Raw genomic sequence first — 22205 nt, 5'->3', positions numbered from 1 at the left:
CATTCCAGTTTCATTATACATCACATTCTGATAATAAATATATATGCTTTAGTCTGTAGTCGCAATTTTGTATTTAGCCTACTGCCTACTGGTTACTGGTTTCAGTACATAGTACCATCTTCAAGCCATCCCAGGACCAAAATGTTCCAGTACATAGTTTGAATAATAATCCAAGAGAAATTTACAAAATATTTTTTCGTTATGATAGCAACATATGATACACAGCACAATCTTAAAATGTATACCTACCCCATTACCCCTGGCATGCAGTCATAATGCTTGCTTCTCAAGTAAGTGTGCCAAATAGTAAAAGTAAAGGTCAATGCAAATTCTGCCACACAATGTAAAAGATATATAAAAAATAACATAAGTTATGAAATTAAAAAATTACATAACAAAACTAAGAATAAAATAGTTCCCATTTAATAAAATGTCAAAAGCAAAGTAGCAAATCCTTGTCTCCATGTTAACATTTACCATTTGTATTTGGTTTATATCATTATAAAACACAGATCTGGCCATCAACATAATAACAGCATTATATATTAAAAACACAAAATTATTTTTATTGAAAAGAAATTGAGCATCCAGAGGGAAGCAAGCATGATGAGTGTATGTCAGGAGTAATGTGCTATCCATATGTTTTGCTATCACAGTGAGAATATATTTTATAAATTTCTCTTGCATTATTGTTCTAAGTAGGTACTGGAAGTTTTCGATCATAGGATGGCCTGAGGATGGTACTGTGTACCAAAACCAGTAACCAGCAGGCTAAATACAAACAGTCTGATAAGCTTAATAACCTCACAAAAATTTCATCGTTTTGTGATCTATATTCTTTATGTGTATCATTGTTACCAATTAATTATTTCTGTATGTGGCACTGTTAGTTCCTGTGAAATGATTTGTGGATCCTCTACTTTACTGCAAAAAGATAGACAGTAGATGTACAAGTCTACACCTGCTACATATGAGTACCTGAGAAGACAGTGTTCATCGCTATTTTGTCGAAAGATGACATGGTGAGAAACGTGGCTGTTGTACTTAAGATTTATAATTTATACAAAGAACAGCTACCAGCCACATGTATAGTTTAAAAAGGTTTGTTATCTTCAGACCATGACCGGTTTCGGATTTTTCTTTACAAATCCATCTTCAGATGGCAGATTACAAGCATTCTTAGTTGGACCTAGTTTTGTTTGTGTTATTCATTTGCTGCACTGGGAAAGGAAAGAAATATTTTTGTTGTCATATCAGTAATGGTATTTTTTTTTTTTATTTTTTTAATGAAAGATTTACTTCTTTTACAAGATCTAATTGCTCATGAGATGGTTTTTATAAACATTAGTAAACTTGCAGGTTAGTGTACTTACAAGCTGTGTAGTTCTGCCTGACAAAATATTCGTGCGTTTATGTTTTTGAACGCAAGCTTAATACACTTTGCAATATGCACTATGTGAGTGCTACTCCAGTCAATGGACGTCACTTTCAACCTCATCATCTTAATTACACACGCAGCACACATGAATAACATTTACAAAACGTGGCCCAGCTTCACATTACAAATGAGAACAATATTTGCAAAGAGCTTACAGTCATAACAATGTTAACTTACAGATGCTGTATAGTCGATATGGGTACAGTAAAATACCTCTTTGCTATTGTATGAAATTAATCTAAAACGGAATAAATAAAATTACATACAAATGAAATTACAAACATTATATGTAGTACAGAATTACTGTGTGTTACTAATTAGTTGTTACAATAGTAGGAGATAAATTCTTATACATGACATAAAATGCAATGCACATGTTTTCATTATGCAATTTTTTTTTTCCATGACATATAAGCAGTTTTTGGGACCTGTATACTAAATGTTTTTGATGGAATATTAGGCTTAAGTTATTTTAAAAAAAAGAAAGCTTCTTCAAAGTTATTTAGGAAGGGGGTGTTAACTGACTCTGTCTGTTCATTCAAAATGAGATCAGGGAACCTATTTTTATGTGTATGAATCTCAATCTCCTCTAGGAGATTCAATGTGAAACCTTTGTCTTTGAGGCGTAATATCTGCAGATTGTTTTCTATATTCTCAACTGTATGATTGTTTTCTGCAAGATGGGTGGCAAAAGCAGATTTGCTTAGGTTTTTCAGACGTAGGGCATCAAGGTGTTCCTTGAATCTTGTTTCAAAAGCTCTACCTGTTTGGCCAATGTAGAATTTAGGACAGTTGTTACACTTGAGTTTATAAATTCCAGATCTTTTGTGGGGTATGCTATTGTGTGGGAGTGAGTGTATGACTCTTTGATGAAGTTTGTTATTGGTAGAGAAACTGATTTTGACATTCTTCTTCTTGAATAAGTTGGAAATTTTATATGAAAGTGGGCCTATATATGGTAGGGCTACATAATTTACTGATTTTTTGTCTTTCATAGTTATTGTGGCTGTTGCTTGCTGCAAAGACTTATTGCTAGCAATTTTTACTTTAGTTTTTTGAGAGAGTGTGTCTATGATTGAAGCATCATAGCCATTATTTTGGGCAATTGATTTGATTATGCTGATTTCTTTGTGCTGTTCAGTGGGGGTGAGGGGGACTTTATGCATACGATGTAGCATTGACCGGAAATTAGCCATCTTATGTTGGTTCGGGTGGCAGGATGTGTTACTGATGGTAACATCTGTGGTTGTTGGTTTTCGAAAGATACCAAAATGGTGTTTATTATGTATGTTTGATATTTTGACATCCAGAAAATTGGTGCTATTATTTATTTCAGGCTCCACTGTAAATTTGATGTTGTTGTGTAATTTGCTCAGGTCTTCAGCTAAGGCATCAATTTCGCTGCTGTTACCATCAAAAAGTAATAGAGTATCATCTACGTATCTCTTGTAGTAAATTATTCTACTGTTCATTTGGTTATTGGATGAGAAGAACTTTTGCTCAAGGTGGTTAATGTAAATATCGGCTAATAATCCAGCAAGACTGCTACCCATTGCAAGGCCATCATTTTGTTTATAGACTTTATTATTGAAGGTGAAGTAATTATTAGACAAAATGAATGTGAGAATCTCTATTAACTCATATATTTCTGGTAGATTGATCTTTTTGTGTTTTAAAAGGTTACTCTTTATTATGTTAATTGTTTCATCTACTGGGATGTTAGTGTATAGGTTTACAATATCTAGTGAGGCAAATCTAGCTGTTGGTGGTATGTGGATGTCTTTGATATGTTCTATAAGGTCCACTGTGTTTTTAATTGTATAACTATGTTCAAACATGTAGTAAGTGGTAAGGAGATCCTTCAATTTTCTGCTTATGTAGTATGCTGGGCTGTTTCTTGAGTTCACAACAGGGTGTATGGGGGAATTTTCTTTGTGGATCTTAGGCTGTGACCGAAGTTCCGGTGCAAGTGGATTCATGGTAATGCAGTCCCGAATTTCATATTTATTTAAAATGGATTCAAAACTGTTTAGTAATTTACGAAGTTTAGCTTGAAATTTTGCTGTGGGGTCTGATTCTAGTTCTGTGAAGTTATTGGACTGAAAAAATTCAAGAGTTTTTTCAATGTATTCTGATTCATACAAAACAACAACTGAATTTCCTTTACCAGCCTTACCATGAGAGCTTTGTTAGCAGTAAGTTTATCATTGATATCTTTAAGAATTTTTTGTTCATTATTAATTATATTATTTTTTGAGAGCATGCGTTTAGTGATGAGTTTGTTGGCTTTATATGCCAACGCATTTTTCTCATTAGACTTAAGTTTGGCAGTGCCACATGCCAGTTTGGTAGCTGCTATTAGGTCTTTTATGTTCTTAGTAGTTAATCTTGGGGCAATATTAAATCAGCTGTTGTTTTGTATGAATCAGAATACATTGAAAAAACTCTTGAATTTTTTCAGTCCAATAACTTCACAGAACTAGAATCAGACCCCACAGCAAAATTTCAAGCTAAACTTCGTAAATTACTAAACAGTTTTGAATCCATTTTAAATAAATATGAAATTCGGGACTGCATTACCATGAATCCAACTGCACCGAAACTTCGGTCACAGCCTAAGATCCACAAAGAAAATTCCCCCATACGCCCTGTTGTGAACTCAAGAAACAGCCCAGCATACTACATAAGCAGAAAATTGAAGGATCTCCTTACCACTTACTACATGTTTGAACATAGTTATACAGTTAAAAACACAGTGGACCTTATAGAACATATCAAAGACATCCACATACCACCAACAGCTAGATTTGCCTCACTAGATATTGTAAACCTATACACTAACATCCCAGTAGATGAAACAATTAACATAATAAAGAGTAACCTTTTAAAACACAAAAAGATCAATCTACCAGAAATATATGAGTTAATAGAGATCCTCACACTCATTTTGTCTAATAATTACTTCACCTTCAATAATAAAGTCTATAAACAAAATGATGGCCTTGCAATGGGTAGCAGTCTTGCTGGATTATTAGCCGATATTTACATTAACCACCTTGAGCAAAAGTTCTTCTCATCCAATAACCAAATGAACAGTAGAATAATTTACTACAAGAGATACGTAGATGATACTCTATTACTTTTTGATGGTAACAGCAGCGAAATTGATGCCTTAGCTGAAGACCTGAGCAAATTACACAACAACATCAAATTTACAGTGGAGCCTGAAATAAATAATAGCACCAATTTTCTGGATGTCAAAATATCAAACATACATAATTAACACCATTTTGGTATCTTTCGAAAACCAACAACCACAGATGTTACCATCAGTAACACATCCTGCCACCCGAACCAACATAAGATGGCTAATTTCCGGTCAATGCCACATCGTATGCATAAAGTCCCCCTCACCCCCACTGAACAGCACAAAGAAATCAGCATAATCAAATCAATTGCCCAAAATAATGGCTATGATGCTTCAATCATAGACACACTCTCTCAAAAAACTAAAGTAAAAATTGCTAGCAATAAGTCTTTGCAACAAACAACAGCCACAATAACTATGAAAGACAAAAAATCAGTAAATTATGTAGCCCTGCCATATATAGGCCCACTTTCATATAAAATTTCCAACTTATTCAAGAAGAAGAATGTCAAAATCAGTTTCTCTACCAATAACAAACTTCATCAAAGAGTCATACACTCACTCTCACACAATAGCATACCCCACAAAAGATCTGGAATTTATAAACTCAAGTGTAACAACTGTCCTAAATTCTACATTGGCCAAACAGGTAGAGCTTTTGAAACAAGATTCAAGGAACACCTTGATGCCCTACGTCTGAAAAACCTAAGCAAATCTGCTTTTGCCACCCATCTTGCAGAAAACAATCATACAGTTGAGAATATAGAAAACAATCTGCAGATATTACACCTCAAAGACAAAGGTTTCACATTGAATCTCCTAGAGGAGATTGAGATTCATACACATAAAAATAGGTTCCCTGATCTCATTTTGAATGAACAGACAGAGTCAGTTAACACCCCCTTCCTAAATAACTTTGAAGAAGCTTTCACTTTTTTAAAATAACTTAAGCCTAATATTCCATCAAAAACATTTAGTATACAGGTCCCAAAAACTGCTTATATGTCATGGAAAAAAAATTGCGTAATGAAAACATGTGCATTGCATTTTATGTCATATATTAGAATTTATCTCCTACTATTGTAACAACTAATTAGTAACACACAGTAATTCTGTACTACATATAATGTTTGTAATTTCATTTGTATGTAATTTTATTTATTCCGTTTTAGATTAATTTCATACAATAGCAAAGAGGTATTTTACTGTACCCATATCGACTATACAGCATCTGTAAGTTAACATTGTTATGATTGTAAGCTCTTTGCAAATATTGTTCTCATTTGTAATGTGAAGCTGGGCCACGTTTTGTAAATGTTATTCATGTGTGCTGCGTGTGTAATTAAGATGATGAGGTTGAAAGTGACGTCCATTGACTGGAATAGCACTCACATAGTGCATATTGCAAAGTGTATTAAGCTTGCGTTCGAAAACATAAACGCACGAATATTTTGCCAGGCAGAACTACACAGCTCATAAGTACACTAACCTGCAAGTTTACTAATGTTTATAAAAACCATCTCATGAGCAATTAGATCTTGTAAAAGAAGTAAATCTTTCATTAAAAAAATAAAAAAAAATACCATTACTGATATGACAACAAAAATATTTCTTTCCTTTCCCAGTGCAGCAAATGAATAACACAAACAAAACTAGGTCCAACTAAGAATGCTTGTAATCTGCCATCTGAAGATGGATTTGTAAAGAAAAATCCAAAACCGGTCATGGTCTGAAGATAATAAACCTTTTTAAACCATACATGTGGCTGGTAGCTGTTCTTTATATAAATTATAAACCGACAGTGTTCATGTTTGACAAGCAGCAGTAGTCTGTTTGGAAATATGATTGAGAAGATCATTTTATTGAACGCTAATGGTGTATAAGACCTGTGCCCCACGCAGTTCTATTTTCTGTACTATTATGGTCCAGTCTAGGCATCGCGACCTGCCTGATTTTCTATTGGGGCGTCTCCCTTAGGGAAGGTGGCTTCACTACACCTCTAGAGCCCTCCCTGCCTTACTTTTTGGTTAGTTGGTTGATTTGGAGAAGAGGACCAAGTAGCAAAGTCATTGGTCCCACCAGATTAGGGAATGAAGTCGGCCCTGTCCTTTCAAAGGAACCATCCTGCCATTTGTTGGAAGCAATTTAGGGAAATCACTGAAAAGCTACATCGGGATGGCTGGACACGGGTTTTAACCGTTGTCCTCCCAATTGCGAGCCCAATATGCTAACCACTGTGCCACCTTGGTTGGTCCTATGTTTTGGGACACTCTCTGTCTGGCTCCTCAGTCAAGATGACTTCAGCTTGGGTGACCCTGCCAGTAGCTATGCTACTACCAGCACAGCTCTGGACTTCATTAAAGCACTCAAACCAGACGCACAACTTTCAAGCTGTCTGTGATACCATTAGCACAAGATTGGGCCATAAAGTACAAAAACAGACCATCATGAAATTCTATAAAATGATGGTGGTTCCTGGGTTACCACAAAGAGAAAACAATAAAATAAAATTCTAAAAGCAGAGATGATGTTCCTTTGAAAGATGAAGTAGAGACATGATCAAAAATGAAGATATTAGAGCAGAACTAAGTATTTTCAATATGAATGAAAAAATTCAAAAGTATCATGAAGATTCGAGACAACAGCTCATGAGGATGACAGGTCACAGAATTCCCCACAAGATCCTGAACAACAAGCCAAGTGAGGAAGGAGATATTGGAAGGACTCAAAAAATATGAAAATAATTTTGTTATTGAGTTCCAAACAGGCAACAGCCTAATCCTCTAAATGAAGATGATGATGATGATGATGATGATGATGATGGTAAGTTACAGTCACCAAAATTTCAATTTGGACCACAAGATTGTTTTCAGGTAGAGTATTTTCTGCTTAAGTAGCCTACATGTTAAAAGAGTATGCTCTGTTATATGTAAACATTTATGGGTTGTAAATGAACATTTTGATCTCTGTTCATAAACTAGATTACCACATTTAATCAGTTCAAAAGCAAGTTGTGAACATTCAGATGAAACAACAAAATTAAGTAGGAGCAAAATGCTGATAAATCAAACGAAACATAGGGAATTAGACTGAAATGTAATTGTGATTGTAAGAATAAGTTACACTGATAAGATCTGTCACGGAGGAAGTATCAACAAATGTCACTAGACTGTGAGACGGTCAAAAGTTCAAGTGCAGCCTGAGACTTCCCAGGATGTGATGAATACTTCTCGCGTCATCTTTGTCCTCCCCTCCCCCCTCACCATAAATCTCCTCTCCCACATGCCCCTACTTTTCAGACAGAATTACAGCATTCAGGATTCTGTAGAACCATGTAGGAAAAAGCTACTTTGAGCTGAATTTCGGTATGATACTGACTTTCATTCCTTACATAAAAGTTATGGAACACACAGAGATGTAATTAGGAAACAACACACACAGATAGGTACCTTATCTTTGCAACATATCTCACTTGCAGCATACTGTAACTTCTTAAGTTTGTATTCAGTTTATATTACTATAAGACATCAATCTGACTAATCATAATAATAGCATTATATTTTAAAAACCCCAAATTATTTTTATTGAAAAGAAATTGACCATTCAGAGCTATACTTACTGAAGCTGGAACTGATGTTTTTTCTGTGTCACTTCCTCTGTCACTAGTGCTCCTGGAGTATTCTGAAACTGTCTCAGTAGTACTAAAAGCTTGGCTAGAAGTAACTTCCGCTATTCCAGTCTGCAGTAAGTGTTGCGAAGTACTGAGAACAGGTTCCTTTTCATCCACTGTTGAATACTGTAAGGTTGACAGCAGATCTGTAGGAGGTACTGTACTGAAATCTCTGTACCTAGAGGAGTAATCTGTTGCTGGGTCTTTTGTGCCTGGTATAGTCATTACTTTCTCTGTCGAAATATGAGATGTTGATATGACTTCATGTTCTGCAGACCTTTCAGTACTTTCTTCATCTGCAGTTATAGGACTAGTAGTTTTTATGGTAGATGATGATGGCGATGATGATAATGATGATGATGACAGAGATTCATCATCTTGTAAAATGTTATTGTTCTCTCTCTTTTTTGATGTTTCTGCAGTATTCGCTGAAGTAACACCTAGCCCTAGTGACTCTGTGGCAGCAGTAGCTTGTGAGCTTGACAACTTGGGCTTCAGTGCTCCTCCAGGGATAGATGTCAGCTGTTCAGTAGTTGTGCTCCCCTGAGCCACATCTGCATCTACTTCAGTCTCGCGAGAAGATTCAGTTCTGGGACGGAATCGTCTCAATCTTTCTGTCACACCTTCTTCAGAAATTTCTGTTTTACTTTGTGAACTTCTTAGAGTGTCTGAATTTTCTTCAGTGCCTGTTTCTGAGATATTTTGTGGTCTCCTCCTATTTTCTGTGGTTGGAGCACCTGTCGTAGTTTCAGACTTAGGACGAAATCTAGGTCTAGGTTTCTCTGTAGCCTCAGAAACTGTGGTCGCTTCTGTCTTCAGTTGAAACCTTCTTTGTTGGCCCTTCACTGTCTCAGTGGACTCTATTGATGACTCTGAAGAACTCGTTGTAGTTTCAGCTTTGGGACGAAATCTCCTCCTATCTGAGCCAGGTCTGATCCTCGTCCTTGTTGTAGTTTCTGAAGAAGTGTCTGGGACAAGGGTTGTCGTAACCACAGTGGGCCTCACTTTAAACTGCCTGAATGATTTTGTAGTTGACTCTTCTGTACTGGAAACTGTTGCACTAAAAGCACTTACTGGATTATCTGAACTAACAGGGATGTTGCCGTCCTCTTCAGCAAACTTGGTGGTTTGCTCGGCTGACTCAAATATAGCTGGGCTTGAGGCTGTCAGAATATTAGCACGTTTTGTGGAATGCTGGAAATAATTCTGTCTATTTTGCACTTTGAGCTCATCAGAAGCTGTATTTGGTGGTGTAAAAGGTGTTGTAGTCTGAACGTTTGACTGTATTTGCTCAAGTCTTCCAGCAGCTGTGCTATCATCTGAATTCAGAAGAGAGCTAATATCCCTGTTACTCCCATCTTCAAAATTGATTGTGTTCGATTCTGTGGTAGATCTGACTCTACTGATGGTGACATATCTGAAAATTTTAAGTACTGTGTAAGTATCAAAACTGAAATTTTTATACATGTAATGTTTCACACATAAAGTAAAAAAAGGCACACAGTTGCTGATATAAACAGTATCCTGACAAAAAGACAGGAATTCTGAGAAACAATAAAAATAATAAAAGGAAACACATGAAAATTTCTAACACACTGTATCTAATTTAGGAGTGAAGGTGGCAACTTACCAAGTAGTGGAGGTGTTTAGTGATCAACAGGTACACAAAATAGAATGGAAACTTCACTGGCTTTTGGATTAATCCTTTTTTGCGCATGCCATACACACACGCGCGTGCGCACACACATGCATGCGGGTGCACACACACACACACACACACACACACACACACACACACACACACACACACACACACACTGACTACGTCACGACTGAGGACAGTATCTTGAAACATGTACTTGGATTGCGTCAGGTAGAGTGGGTGAAGGGAGAAAAGAGGGAGGAAAGAGGGTTTGGGAAGGGTGCCTGACAAGTCGGAGGGAGGCAGCAGCATGTGCACGGTCCAGGAATATGACGCAAGGGTGCAGGTGAATTTGTGCAGTGTACGATCATGATGGTATTGTGGAGTTGATTGGGTGGGGGTGATGGAACAGACAAAGGAGAGACTGTTAGGTTGAGGGTGTGGATGCAGGGGATAGCAGAGAATGAAGCCAGCAGGATTACAGAAACAAAGGAATTGTTATGTGTGTAACTCCTCTCCACATATTTTGGAAAATCTGGTGCTAGGGGAAGCATTCAGATGGCACAGGTTGTGAAGCAGCCATTGAAATCAAGCAAGTTGTGCTCAACAGCATGAAGCTCCACTGAATGATAATTACCTGAATAATTTTGTAATATTTTTTCATATTTTTTTGTTGTTTTCTGACTTGCAAAAATTGTAAATAACAACTGAATTCAAATATACAAATATACACTCCTGGAAATGGAAAAAAGAACACATTGACACCGGTGTGTCAGACCCACCATACTTGCTCCGGACACTGCGAGAGGGCTGTACAAGCAATGATCACACGCACGGCACAGCGGACACACCAGGAACCGCGGTGTTGGCCGTCGAAAGGCGCTAGCTGCGCAGCATTTGTGCACCGCCGCCGTCAGTGTCAGCCAGTTTGCGGTGGCATACGGAGCTCCATCGCAGTCTTTAACACTGGTAGCATGCCGCGACAGCGTGGACGTGAACCGTATGTGCAGTTGACGGACTTTGAGCGAGGGCGTATAGTGGGCATGCGGGAGGCCGGGTGGACGTACCGCCGAATTGCTCAACACGTGGGGCGTGAGGTCTCCACAGTACATCGATGTTGTCGCCAGTGGTCGGCGGAAGGTGCACGTGCCCGTCGACCTGGGACCGGACCGCAGCGACGCACGGATGCACGCCAAGACCGTAGGATCCTACGCAGTGCCGTAGGGGACCGCACCGCCACTTCCCAGCAAATTAGGGACACTGTTGCTCCTGGGGGATCGGCGAGGACCATTCGCAACCGTCTCCATGAAGCTGGGCTACGGTCCCGCACACCGTTAGGCCATCTTCCGCTCACGCCCCAACATCGTGCAGCCCGCCTCCAGTGGTGTCGCGACAGGCGTGAATGGAGGGACGAATGGAGACGTGTCGTCTTCAGCGATGAGAGTCGCTTCTGCCTTGGTGCCAATGATGGTCGTATGCGTGTTTGGCGCCGTGCAGGTGAGCGTCACAATCAGGACTGCATACGACCGAGGCACATAGGGCCAACACCCGGCATCATGGTGTGGGGAGCGATCTCCTGCACTGGCCGTACACCACTGGTGATCGTCGAGGGGACACTGAATAGTGCACGGTACATCCAAACCGTCATCGAACCCATCGTTCTACCATTCCTAGACCGGCAAGGGAACTTGCTGTTCCAACAGGACAATGCACGTCCGCATGTATCCCGTGCCACCCAACGTGCTCTAGAAGGTGTAAGTCAACTACCCTGGCCAGCAAGATCTCCGGATCTGTCCCCCATTGAGCATGTTTGGGACTGGATGAAGCGTCGTCTCACGCGGTCTGCACGTCCAGCACGAACGCTGGTCCAACTGAGGCGCCAGGTGGAAATGGCATGGCAAGCCGTTCCACAGGACTACATCCAGCATCTCTACGATCGTCTCCATGGGAGAATAGCAGCCTGCATTGCTGCGAAAGGTGGATATACACTGTACTAGTGCCGACATTGTGCATGCTCTGTTGCCTGTGTCTATGTGCCTGTGGTTCTGTCAGTGTGATCATGTGATGTATCTGACCCCAGGAATGTGTCAATAAAGTTTCCCCTTCCTGGGACAATGAATTCACGGTGTTCTTATTTCAATTTCCAGGAGTGTACTTTAAGCACAGTAAAGTAATTGTTCTCTTTTAAAAATAACTAAAAGGTTTAGAATTCCTTTTATTGGCTTAATAAAATGGTTCAAATGGCTCTCAGCACTTTGGGACTTAACATCTGTGGTCATCAGTCCCCTAGAACTTAGAACTACTTAAACCGAACTAACCTAAGGACATCACAAACATCCATGCCCGAGGCAGGATTCGAACCTGCGACCGTAGCAGTCGCGCGGTTCCGGACTGAGCGCCTAGAATCGCTAGACCACCGCGGCCAGCTATTGGCTTAATATTCCTGCCATTATAGTGAAAAATAAAGTGTCAGCATCTAGTGTGACATGTAGTTCATTATCTTCAATAATGCAACATGAGTGCTGCATAGAAGATTTTGCCATCTCAGCCAAGTGCATTTGAATGAATGTATCCTTCTTCTCATGGTATCTGTTGCAGTCTATTGCAACACTCTCTTTCTAATGATTGTCACCAAATTTCAGACAACAACAATCAATATATAAAAGTGCTGAATAACCTCTTCCTTTAATACTATTGAGTTAATGAATCTAGCCATGAACTCTATATGTTTTTTAAAATTTTGTGTGGCTCAACAGTCAGGTTCAAGTCTTTGAACTGGACTTCATTGTGTCAATGCACTGGTCCCTAAAATACCCTAACTATTTAGCCAGGGAAAGGGGACCTACAGTTCATTGAGGTAAGGTTAGAATAAAGCCAAGCTGAAAATGTCTGTGGTCCAACCATGATTTAATCCCACAGTCTCTCAGTTTCCAGGCACATCCTTTAACATTAAATCACCAGGACCAACATCCCTTGAAATGAAGGAAGGTTTTTTTAAAAAAAATTAACATACACCACAAGTTGAAAGATGAAATTAGCAGTGATGGAAAGGGCACACTGTCAGTTCTGAAGAAAAATACAACCTTCAACATGTGTGCAGTATCGGACACCATCCATTTGGCCGCACTTTCAAATATGCACACCACCAGTTATGCCACCCCATTTCCTACAGCTGCCACCACAGAATGAGGGCACTGTCATGAATAATTATGCCACTATCAATGAGATGCCAGCATTTCCTCTCTGGAGCTCCAGTGGTGAGTGTACTTGAGTTCGAACTTTTATGCACTAAGCCACATATTGTATGTTTGCCAGTTGAATAACATTTACAGACTTTCATAGTGGCCAGGGCTTGATATATTCTGAATAGAAATCGTTTTTAAGAGTGATAGATTTATAAATCTTTTGTATCTGTATATATTTCAACATTCAAAGCTACTGTTTGGAACTGACACTGCAACTACGCAACAAAGTTATGTAATATTTTTACTATTTAATATTTATGTATTATTTTCACTATTTAATATTGGATGTAGAATAAATTAATATCTGATTCTCTGTTTGTGAAGAGCATCGGTTCCTTGCTCCTCTATCCACTAAAGAACCACACAGCAATCAAGGAAGTTATAGCAGTGTGAAGCAGAAAAGAATCAAATAAATTATGATTGAGATGGTGATGGTCGGAGCACAAGATGTTAAATGATGCAGGAAAGAAAACAGAAAGCTACTGAAAAGTCCACATATAGGTGAGAGAAGGAAATTAGGTAAAGTTATAGCAGAAACATAGACTGGGCAATGGAAAGGTTGCCAGTAATAGCAGTTGAGTCCTACATGAACCACTTACATGATACTGGAGGTAAGGTAAGCTGAGATAATTAATTAACGGAGCAGGTACATGAAAGAGTCGTGGAATGTGGTAAAAGAAACTAGGCAAGAGAAGTGAGAAAAAATGATAAGGTATACTTTAAAAATTGAACTAAAAATTTTTATGAGAAAATATAGAATTAGGTCAGCAATGTTCAGGATGAAGGAAATGTTTGAGGTTTTGGAGAGAGAACTCCAAACTATACTTTGCCCATAAATTAGTATCAAGGAAAGAGCTGAAGTCCATAGTGAGTGAAGCAATTGCTCAGGTTCAGCCTTTGCAGTCATCAGGTGATACAGTTTTGGATTCAAAAACAGTCTAATCATCATCATCATCTTGGACAGTTTCCAGCCACTGGCTGGGTCTGTCGGGAACACAAGCCTCTCCATCGTGTTCTGTCTTTCCACCATTCCCCCTCTTCCACCTTCGTCCAGTTCTCTCCTCTTCTCGTCACACATTCCTTCACTCCCTTCACCCATCTATCTCTTGGTCTTCCCCTGGGCCTCTTCCCCTCCAGTTGCAGGTCAAACATCCTCTTTGGAATTCTTCCCTCATCCATTCTCTTCATGTGTCCATACCACTGCAGTCTTGATTTTTCTATCCTGTCCTGTACTGGTTCCTCCTTTAGTCTTTCCCTCACATACACATTTCGCAATCTGTCTCGTCTTGTTACACTCAACCTGCTCCTCTGGAACTTCATTTCACTAGCTTGTATTCTACTTTTGTCGCTTTTGTGCATTACCCATGTCTCACTTCCGTATGCCAATATGGGGACAAAGTAGGTTCGGTATATAATTCCCTTGGATTTCTGTGGCACCTCCTTGCTCCAAATAAGCCCCCTAATGCATTTGAAGAACTGCCCTGCTTTTCTGCACCTTTCATTTATTTCCATTGCGTTTCCCCCCTTACTTTCAATCATGCTTCCCAGGTACTTGAAGTTCTCTACCACTTGTAGTTTTTCCCCTCCACAAGTTATATCCACATTTGGCCTATTCTTCTTCCTTGTTGTGACAATTATTTCACTTTTCTTTGCAGAGAAATGCATTCCATATTGTGCTGCCGTTGCCTCCCATACATCTAACTGCTCTTGCACCTCCTTCTCGCAATTTCCCCATAACATCAGGTCATCGGCAAAAAGCACTGCTTTCATTTTATGATCTCCAATTGCATCTGATACTTGCTGTAGGATTTCATCCATAACAATAATAAACAATAAAGGCGAAAGTGCACTTCCCTGTCGCAGCCCTTTTTCCAGCTTGAACCATGCAGTACGTTCCCTCCCCACTTTCACACAACTCTCACTTCCCTCATACATTTTTCTGACTTTTCGTGTTATCTCTTCATCTATCCCTTTTGCGTTCAGCACATCCCAGAGCTTGTCCCTATAGATACTGTCATACGCCTTCTCAATATCTAAAAAGGCCATGATTAAGTCCTTCCCGTACTCATAGTGCCTTTCCTGCAGTTGCCTTACCGCAAATATGAGGTCCGTTGTTGATCTTCCCGGTCTGAACCCATACTGCTCCTCTTGCAGTCTACTTTCAATACTGCTTCTTATTCTCTTCTCCAGGATCTTTTCATAGATTTTTCCACAGTGGCATAGCAGGGTGATTCCTCTGTAGTTCTCACATCTCCTTTTATCCCCTTTCTTGAAGATTGGGACTATAATTCCTTTCTTCCAATCCTCAGGAATTCTGTTCTCCTTCCACACCACCCTCAGCACTCTGTATAGCCACTGGGTTCCTACTTCTCCTGCTGCTCGTATCATATCCACTGTTACTTCGTCCCAACCTGGTGCCTTGCCCCCTTTCATCCTCTTTATGGCTTCTTCCACTTCATTCCAAGTTAGATCATCAATTTCCCCACTATTATAATCGTCTGCTGCCTTAGGCTCTCCATCGCTGTTAGTTACCCGCTTGACGGCATTCAACAGATCTTCAAAGTACTCCTTCCAAATCTTTTTGAGCTCATGCATTTCCTCTACAACTCTTCCATTATTATCCATGATCCTCAGGCACTCGCTTCTGTCATTCCTCTTATTTCTTACCATGGTGTAAAGTACTTTTTTGTTCCCTTCACTGTCCTCTTCTAACATTCTTGTCCATTTTTCCATCCACTTCTTCTTCTCCGCCCTTACTATGGTCTGTGCCGCTTTCTTGCTTCCCTTATATTTTACCCTAGCTTCCTCTGTTCGGGTCTGGAACCATTCTCTGAAGGCTTTGTTCTTTCGAAGTACTGCCTCTTTACATATGTTGTTCCACCATGGGGTTTCCTTACTTCTCCTCTTTGTGCTAGTTCTTCCGCACACAGTCTCAGCTGCCTCAACTAGAGCCCTCTTAAAATCTCCCCATTCTTCTTCCACTGTTCTCTGATCTTCCTTTGGCAGCTTCTTCCTGATCAGTGTCTGGTACTGGGTCCTCCGTTCATCCTCTTTCAGCATCCATGTCTTCAACCTTTTCTCCTGTATGTCTGTTGCCCTCCTATCTTTTTTCTCTCTCAGGGTGGCTACCAACAGCTGATGGTCACTGTCTAAGGCCTCAGATGGAATGACCTTAACATCCGTGAGGCTGCTCATCATCTGCCTATCCACTAGTACATAGTCTACTACTGAAGTTTGGGACCAGTCTCCACTGTACCAAGTTATTTTGTGGCTACTTCTCCTCTTGTACCAGGAATTTGCGATCGCCAGCCCATTCCTCTTGCAGAATTCCAGCAACAATTTTCCTTCTCTATTTCGGTTCCCCCAGCCCTCTGGTCCCATTATCTCCTCGAATCCTTTCCTGTCTGTGCCAACATGTGCATTGAGGTCCCCTATTATAATCTGATTACCTCCATTTAGCTGCTTTTCCATGTCATCTTCAAATTCCTCCTTCTCCTTTTTTGTACACCCCACCTGTGGGGCATATGCTTGGATGATTTCAATGCTTTTTCCTTTCACTCGTACTCTGGCTTTTATCATTCGATCATTGATACCTTCCACCTCCTCCTGCAGACCCTCTCTGACCACCATTGCCACTCCATTTCTTCCCCTCTCATTCCCTATCCAGTACAGTTTACATCCTTTACTTAGTGGTTTTTCACCAACTCCTCTCCACCTAGTCTCAGCAAGTCCCAAGATGTCCAATTTCCTCCTTTCCATCATTTCTACAATTTCTTCTAACTTCCCAGTTAGAGTCCTTACGTTTAAGGTGCCCAGTCGTAAATCATCTCGTAATCCTTTTCCATTGCAAGGTCGGTTTCCTTTAAATCCGTTCCGTGATCCGAGGCATGTTCCCTTTTTGAAAGCAGTTGATTTATCCACTACTGGCTTGCTAGGCCTATCGCAGCTTCACCAGAGCCCCGTTAGCCGTCACGTTGCTAATAATTTTGATAGAAAATTTATTGGTATTAACACCAATGTAAAACAATGAATAATGAATGTTGCTTGGACTGCACATGGCAGGACCACTGTCACAAATGGTTTATGTCAGACAATATATGAAGAAGTGTAAAGGAAAGTAAAAAAAAGTTTTATTTAATGTAAATGGTCATCAAATTGGACAGAGCAGCAATATATGAATATCATTACCAAATTACTGGACAGATGCTAAGTCATAGAATAACAGAAGCCAAATATAGTGGTTGAGACATGGGGAACTAACACATCAGCTGCCTAGAAACTGTGCTGTAACTGAGCTATTCTATAAAAACATTGGATTTGTAGAGCTTCAGCAGTAGAACATTGTCAGCTGCATCACATATCCAGTACTGAGACAGAGAGGCACAATACAGGATATTCCCACTGCTTTGCTGACCTCAGAGTTCCAGAAAATAATTGGAAGCAATGAATATGCCAAAAAAGCATTCTGCAAACTATTAGAGGCACTTGTCCATAATTACCACACCATATGAGACATCTCCCTGCTTTTTTGAAGAGTCAATCTACCCAGCCTTGTTCACTGCACTTAAACTTTGACTTTATACATATTGTATATCTGTAAGGGGAAAATCAAGATGTCAAGAAAGCTGTAGACATTAATGTTATATGGATAAAAGATTAGTGACCAAGTAAATACCTTGGAGAGCTACTTTCTGTAATAGGTGTAGTTGTCAATCTAGTTCTTTGAGGTGATGAATATTCTTGCACACCCGAGCTTGGCTGTTGGTAGCCTGACTGCTCTGTATCATCTGTGGGGGCTGTGACTGGCCGACTTCTTTGTATCGTAATGTACTCTTTGAAAGGCACTTTCACATCAGACTTTACTTCTGGTGTTTCATCCTCATCAATGTACTCCTCATCTTCTTCCAGACCATCATCTTCTTCACTACTGCTTAAAATCTTCTTATCATCATCTTCAACTGATTCCTCTAGCAACGGTTCTCTTGTAGAAGGCCTGTAATATATACATATACATTTAGACTTTAGTCACAGAACAGAATAAACACTCAAATAAGATAAGTACCTGTGAACGAAAGTAAATAATAACTTTATATTTATTTATTCATCTACAGATCATCTGATAATGGTATTGGAGCTGCTTTTTCTACAGCAGCACCTAAGGAAAGCAGATGGATAACTGCAGGTATTCAGGGCCAATATGTGAACCCCTCTCAGCATGGTGCCCAAAGCAGCCACTACTAATTGTGATATGTCCTGTATAGAAATCTTACAGATGTGGCACCTCTGGTACCCCTCTCAGCTTCGTGACCCAAGCAGCAGATTGTGTTGCTTGGGCCTTAAACCAGCCCCAACAGGTATTAGAAAGTCCTCTCAGAGACTTAAATTTCTCAGTTCTTTACCAAATCACTAAACTAATCCGTGGTTCCTAGATTGCTATCACTGGTATGAAAAATTATACAGGAGGATACTGCTTGCAGAAAAAAAATGTAGAAAATGAAAGGAAGGTAATATGGAATGTTACAAAACAAAAACAAAAAAATGGAAAAGGGAGCCACAAGTAAAGTAACATACAAATCAAAGATGGGAGAAGAACAACAGAATGCCCTTAGAAATTAGCAAATTTTGGAAATTATTATTTCTCTGGTATTGCAGAGAAGCTGCAGCAAAATCTTCCTAAAACACATGAAGCACACACAGTGACTCATGCAGCAAGCACAGTGATGCTTCCCACAACAGAGCTTGAAGTCAGGAAGTCAATCCAACAACAAAAATAAGAAGTCAATAGGCATAGATGAGGTTACTGTCTCTGTTCCGATGGCATGCACAGAAAGTATACAAGCCCCATTAACAAACGTAATAAATGAGTCCCTTACTTCAGATTATTTTCCCAGAGTACCTAAAGTATGCACGAGATGTGCCATTACTAAAGAAGGTCGTGTGGAAAGCACTGAAAACTACTGGTCAGTTTTGCTATTATCTTCATTCTCAAAAATAATTGAAATAATCGCAAGAGAGACCAATACATTACATAAATAAATACAAACTTTTTAATTAATCATAGTTTGGTTTCCAGATGTGGAAGAAGTGCAATATCGCCCATTAGTGAGTTCTCAAAAATTGTACTTGAAGCTCTTGACAAAAGTGACTGTGCTACAGGCATATTTGTAGACTGTTTCAAGGCTTTTGACTCTGTTGACCATAAAATAGTACTAAGGAAGCTAGACGTGCTAGGTATAACATGAACAGCAGAATGAGTGGTTCCAATCTTACCTGGGAAATGGGGTGCAGAAGGGAAAACAAAGTGCAATAGGTGGAGATGGTCCATATATCTGCTGACACCAAATTTTTTAGTAAAGTAATTGGCTACAAAAAACATATAAACATAGGTGTTCCTCAGAGTTGTATATTTTATCGAGTGCTGTTCTTAATGTATATACACTATGTGTTCAAAAGTATCTGGACACCACCAAAAACATGTCTTTCATACTAGGTGCACTGTGCTGCCACCGACTGCCAGGTACTCCATATCAGTGACCTCAGTAGTCGTTAGACATCGTGACAGAGCAGAATGGGGCACTCCACAGAACTCACGGACTTCAATCGTGGTCAGGTGATTGGGTGTCACTTGTGTCATACGTCCGTACATGAGATTTTCACACTCCCAAGCATACCTAGGTCCACTGTTTCTAATGTGATAGTGAAGCGGAAACATGAATGGATCCGTACAGCACAAAAGCGTACAGGCCGACTTCATCTGTTGACTGACAGAGACCGCCAACAGCTGAAGAGGGTCGTAATGTGTAATAGGCAGACATTTATCCAGACCATCACACAGGCATTCCAAACTGCATCTATATCCACTGCAAGTGCTATGACAGTTAGGTGGGAGGTGAGAAAACTTGGATTTCATGGTCAAGCAGCTGCTCATAAGCCACACATCACACCAGTAAATCACAAACAATGTGTCACTTCGTGTAAGGAGCGTAAACATTGGATGATTGAACAGTGGAAAAATGTTGTGTGGAGTGACGAATCATGGTACACAATGTGGCGATCCAATGACAGGGTGACGGTATGGCGAATGCCGGGTGAAAGTCATATGCCACCGTGTGTAGTGCCAACAGTAAAATTCGGAGATGTTGGTGTTATGGTGTGATCATGATTTTCATGGAGGGGGCTTGCACTCCTTGTTGTTTTGCATGGCACTATCACAGCACAGGCCTACATTGATGTTTTAAGCACCTTCTGCTTCCCCCTGTTGAAGAGCACTTCGGGTGTGGCGACTGCATCTTTCAACATGATTGAGCTTCTGTTCATAATGCATGGCCGGTGGTGGAGTGGTTACATGACAATAACATCCCTGTAATGGACTGGCCTACACAGAGTCCTGACCTGAATCCTATAGAACACCTTCGGAATGTTTTGGAACGCCGACTTCATGCCAGGCCTCACCAGCCGACATTGATACCTCTCCTTAGTGTGGCACTCCATAAAGAATGGGCTGCCATTCCCCAAGAAGCCTTCCAGCACCTGATTGAATGTATGCTTGCAAGAGTGGAAGCTGTCATCAAGGCTAAGTGTGGGCCAACACCAGACTGAATTCCAGCATTGCTGATGGAGGGTGCCACGAACTTGTAAGTCATTTTCAGCCAGGTGTCCAGACACTTTTGATCACATAGTGTATGTTAGTGACTTTCCACACAGTATGCAAAGCAGAGAAAAAGTTCTCTTTGCAGATGACACCAACATAATGGCCATTGATAAGACATCAGACCTCCTGTTAGAGAATTCAAATGAAACTCTCAGAATTGGACTATATGTAATAAATTAATGTTGAACTTAAAGAAAACAAACAATATGCACATACGCATAAAGAGGGGACCAACCTTGTCATTTCAACCATAGATGATAAATCCATGGTCTTTGTAACAAGCACAAGATACTGACAAAAAGAATGTCATTGGCACATTATGATCTTAGGTTTCTTAGCATTAGTATTGTGGTGACATACTATGCCTATGTGCACTCAATTCTTAGCTAAGAGATTTTTTTCTGGGCACCAATGTCATATAACATGGACACTGTTCTTAAACTGTGGAAAGGATCATAAGAATAAGAACTAGAAGTAGTAGCCGAATTCTTTAAATAGCTCTTTATAATGAGCTATTTAAAGAATTTGGCATACTTACTGCACCAAGGATGTACATCTATCAATCTGTAATGCATATCAGGGAAAACATTACTAAGTACTTCAAAAACAGTTATGTGCACAATCAGATAAGAAGACCCAGTTTGGACTTACATTTACACAGAAAAACTAAACCAAAAATGCAAAACAGCATTTTCTACCTGGTAACAGAATTGTATAATAAATTGTGAAAGGAAATGAAAAATATTACTAAAATAAATCTGTTTAAAAAGGCAGCTAAAACATTCTTCATAAATAAAGCATACTACACAATTAAAGTTTACTTAGAGGTCTCAGAGTAGTGGAGAGTTGTGGGCAGTAATGAAAGAATTACTACAACACCCTGTCACATTTCAATACATGATCACAGTTCATTGCTTTCACAAGGAAATCATGTGTTAACATGTAAAATGCATGATACTAGTGTCTTATCATTTTTCAGAGTTCAACACCTCATTCATCATGGGGGAGGGTTGCTGCCTCCACGTACTCTACTTCCGTTCTCTTACGTCACCTTCCCCAATAAAGATGAGTTACCAGACTGATTTAGTTAAGAACAATTCTCTACTGTATTAATTCTAATACTGTGGCAAAGGGTGGTGCACTTATGCAGCTGGCTCATTACACTTCATTCATAATAGGTAACAAGTCAACTACAATGTCACCTGCAGGAACAAGTTTGAGCTTGGGAGGCATAGGGGACCTTGACTGCTTCAACCAGAAGAAACCAAAGGTGATTTAACATAACAAAATGATTAAGGAAGGAGGTGTTAACCTAAATGAAGGCTTAAATATAATGGGACTCTGCAAAGCTTGTTGATACTTGTCAATACTGATAAAACCATGAAATAAATTCACATCATTATGATTAGTG

General features: G+C 39.7%; 1 protein-coding gene across 1 annotated transcript in view; it reads right to left on the bottom strand.

The window, feature by feature from the left end:
* The window catches only part of LOC124554754 (serine-rich adhesin for platelets-like), a 482463-nt gene that overhangs the window by 46000 nt on the left and 414258 nt on the right, over window positions 1-22205 (bottom strand). The window contains exons 15-16 of the mRNA XM_047128406.1: window positions 17819-18136; window positions 8206-9673 (exon numbers count right to left, since the gene is read on the bottom strand). Coding sequence (XP_046984362.1) covers window positions 8206-9673; window positions 17819-18136 — 1786 coding nt within the window. The remainder of the gene's footprint in view (window positions 1-8205; window positions 9674-17818; window positions 18137-22205) is intronic.

The sequence above is a fragment of the Schistocerca americana genome, chromosome X (assembly GCF_021461395.2).
Source record: "Schistocerca americana isolate TAMUIC-IGC-003095 chromosome X, iqSchAmer2.1, whole genome shotgun sequence".
In the NCBI taxonomy this organism is placed as follows: domain Eukaryota; kingdom Metazoa; phylum Arthropoda; class Insecta; order Orthoptera; family Acrididae; genus Schistocerca; species Schistocerca americana.
The sequence above is the reverse complement of the archived record's forward strand: the minus strand, read 5'-3'. Positions and strand labels throughout refer to the sequence as shown.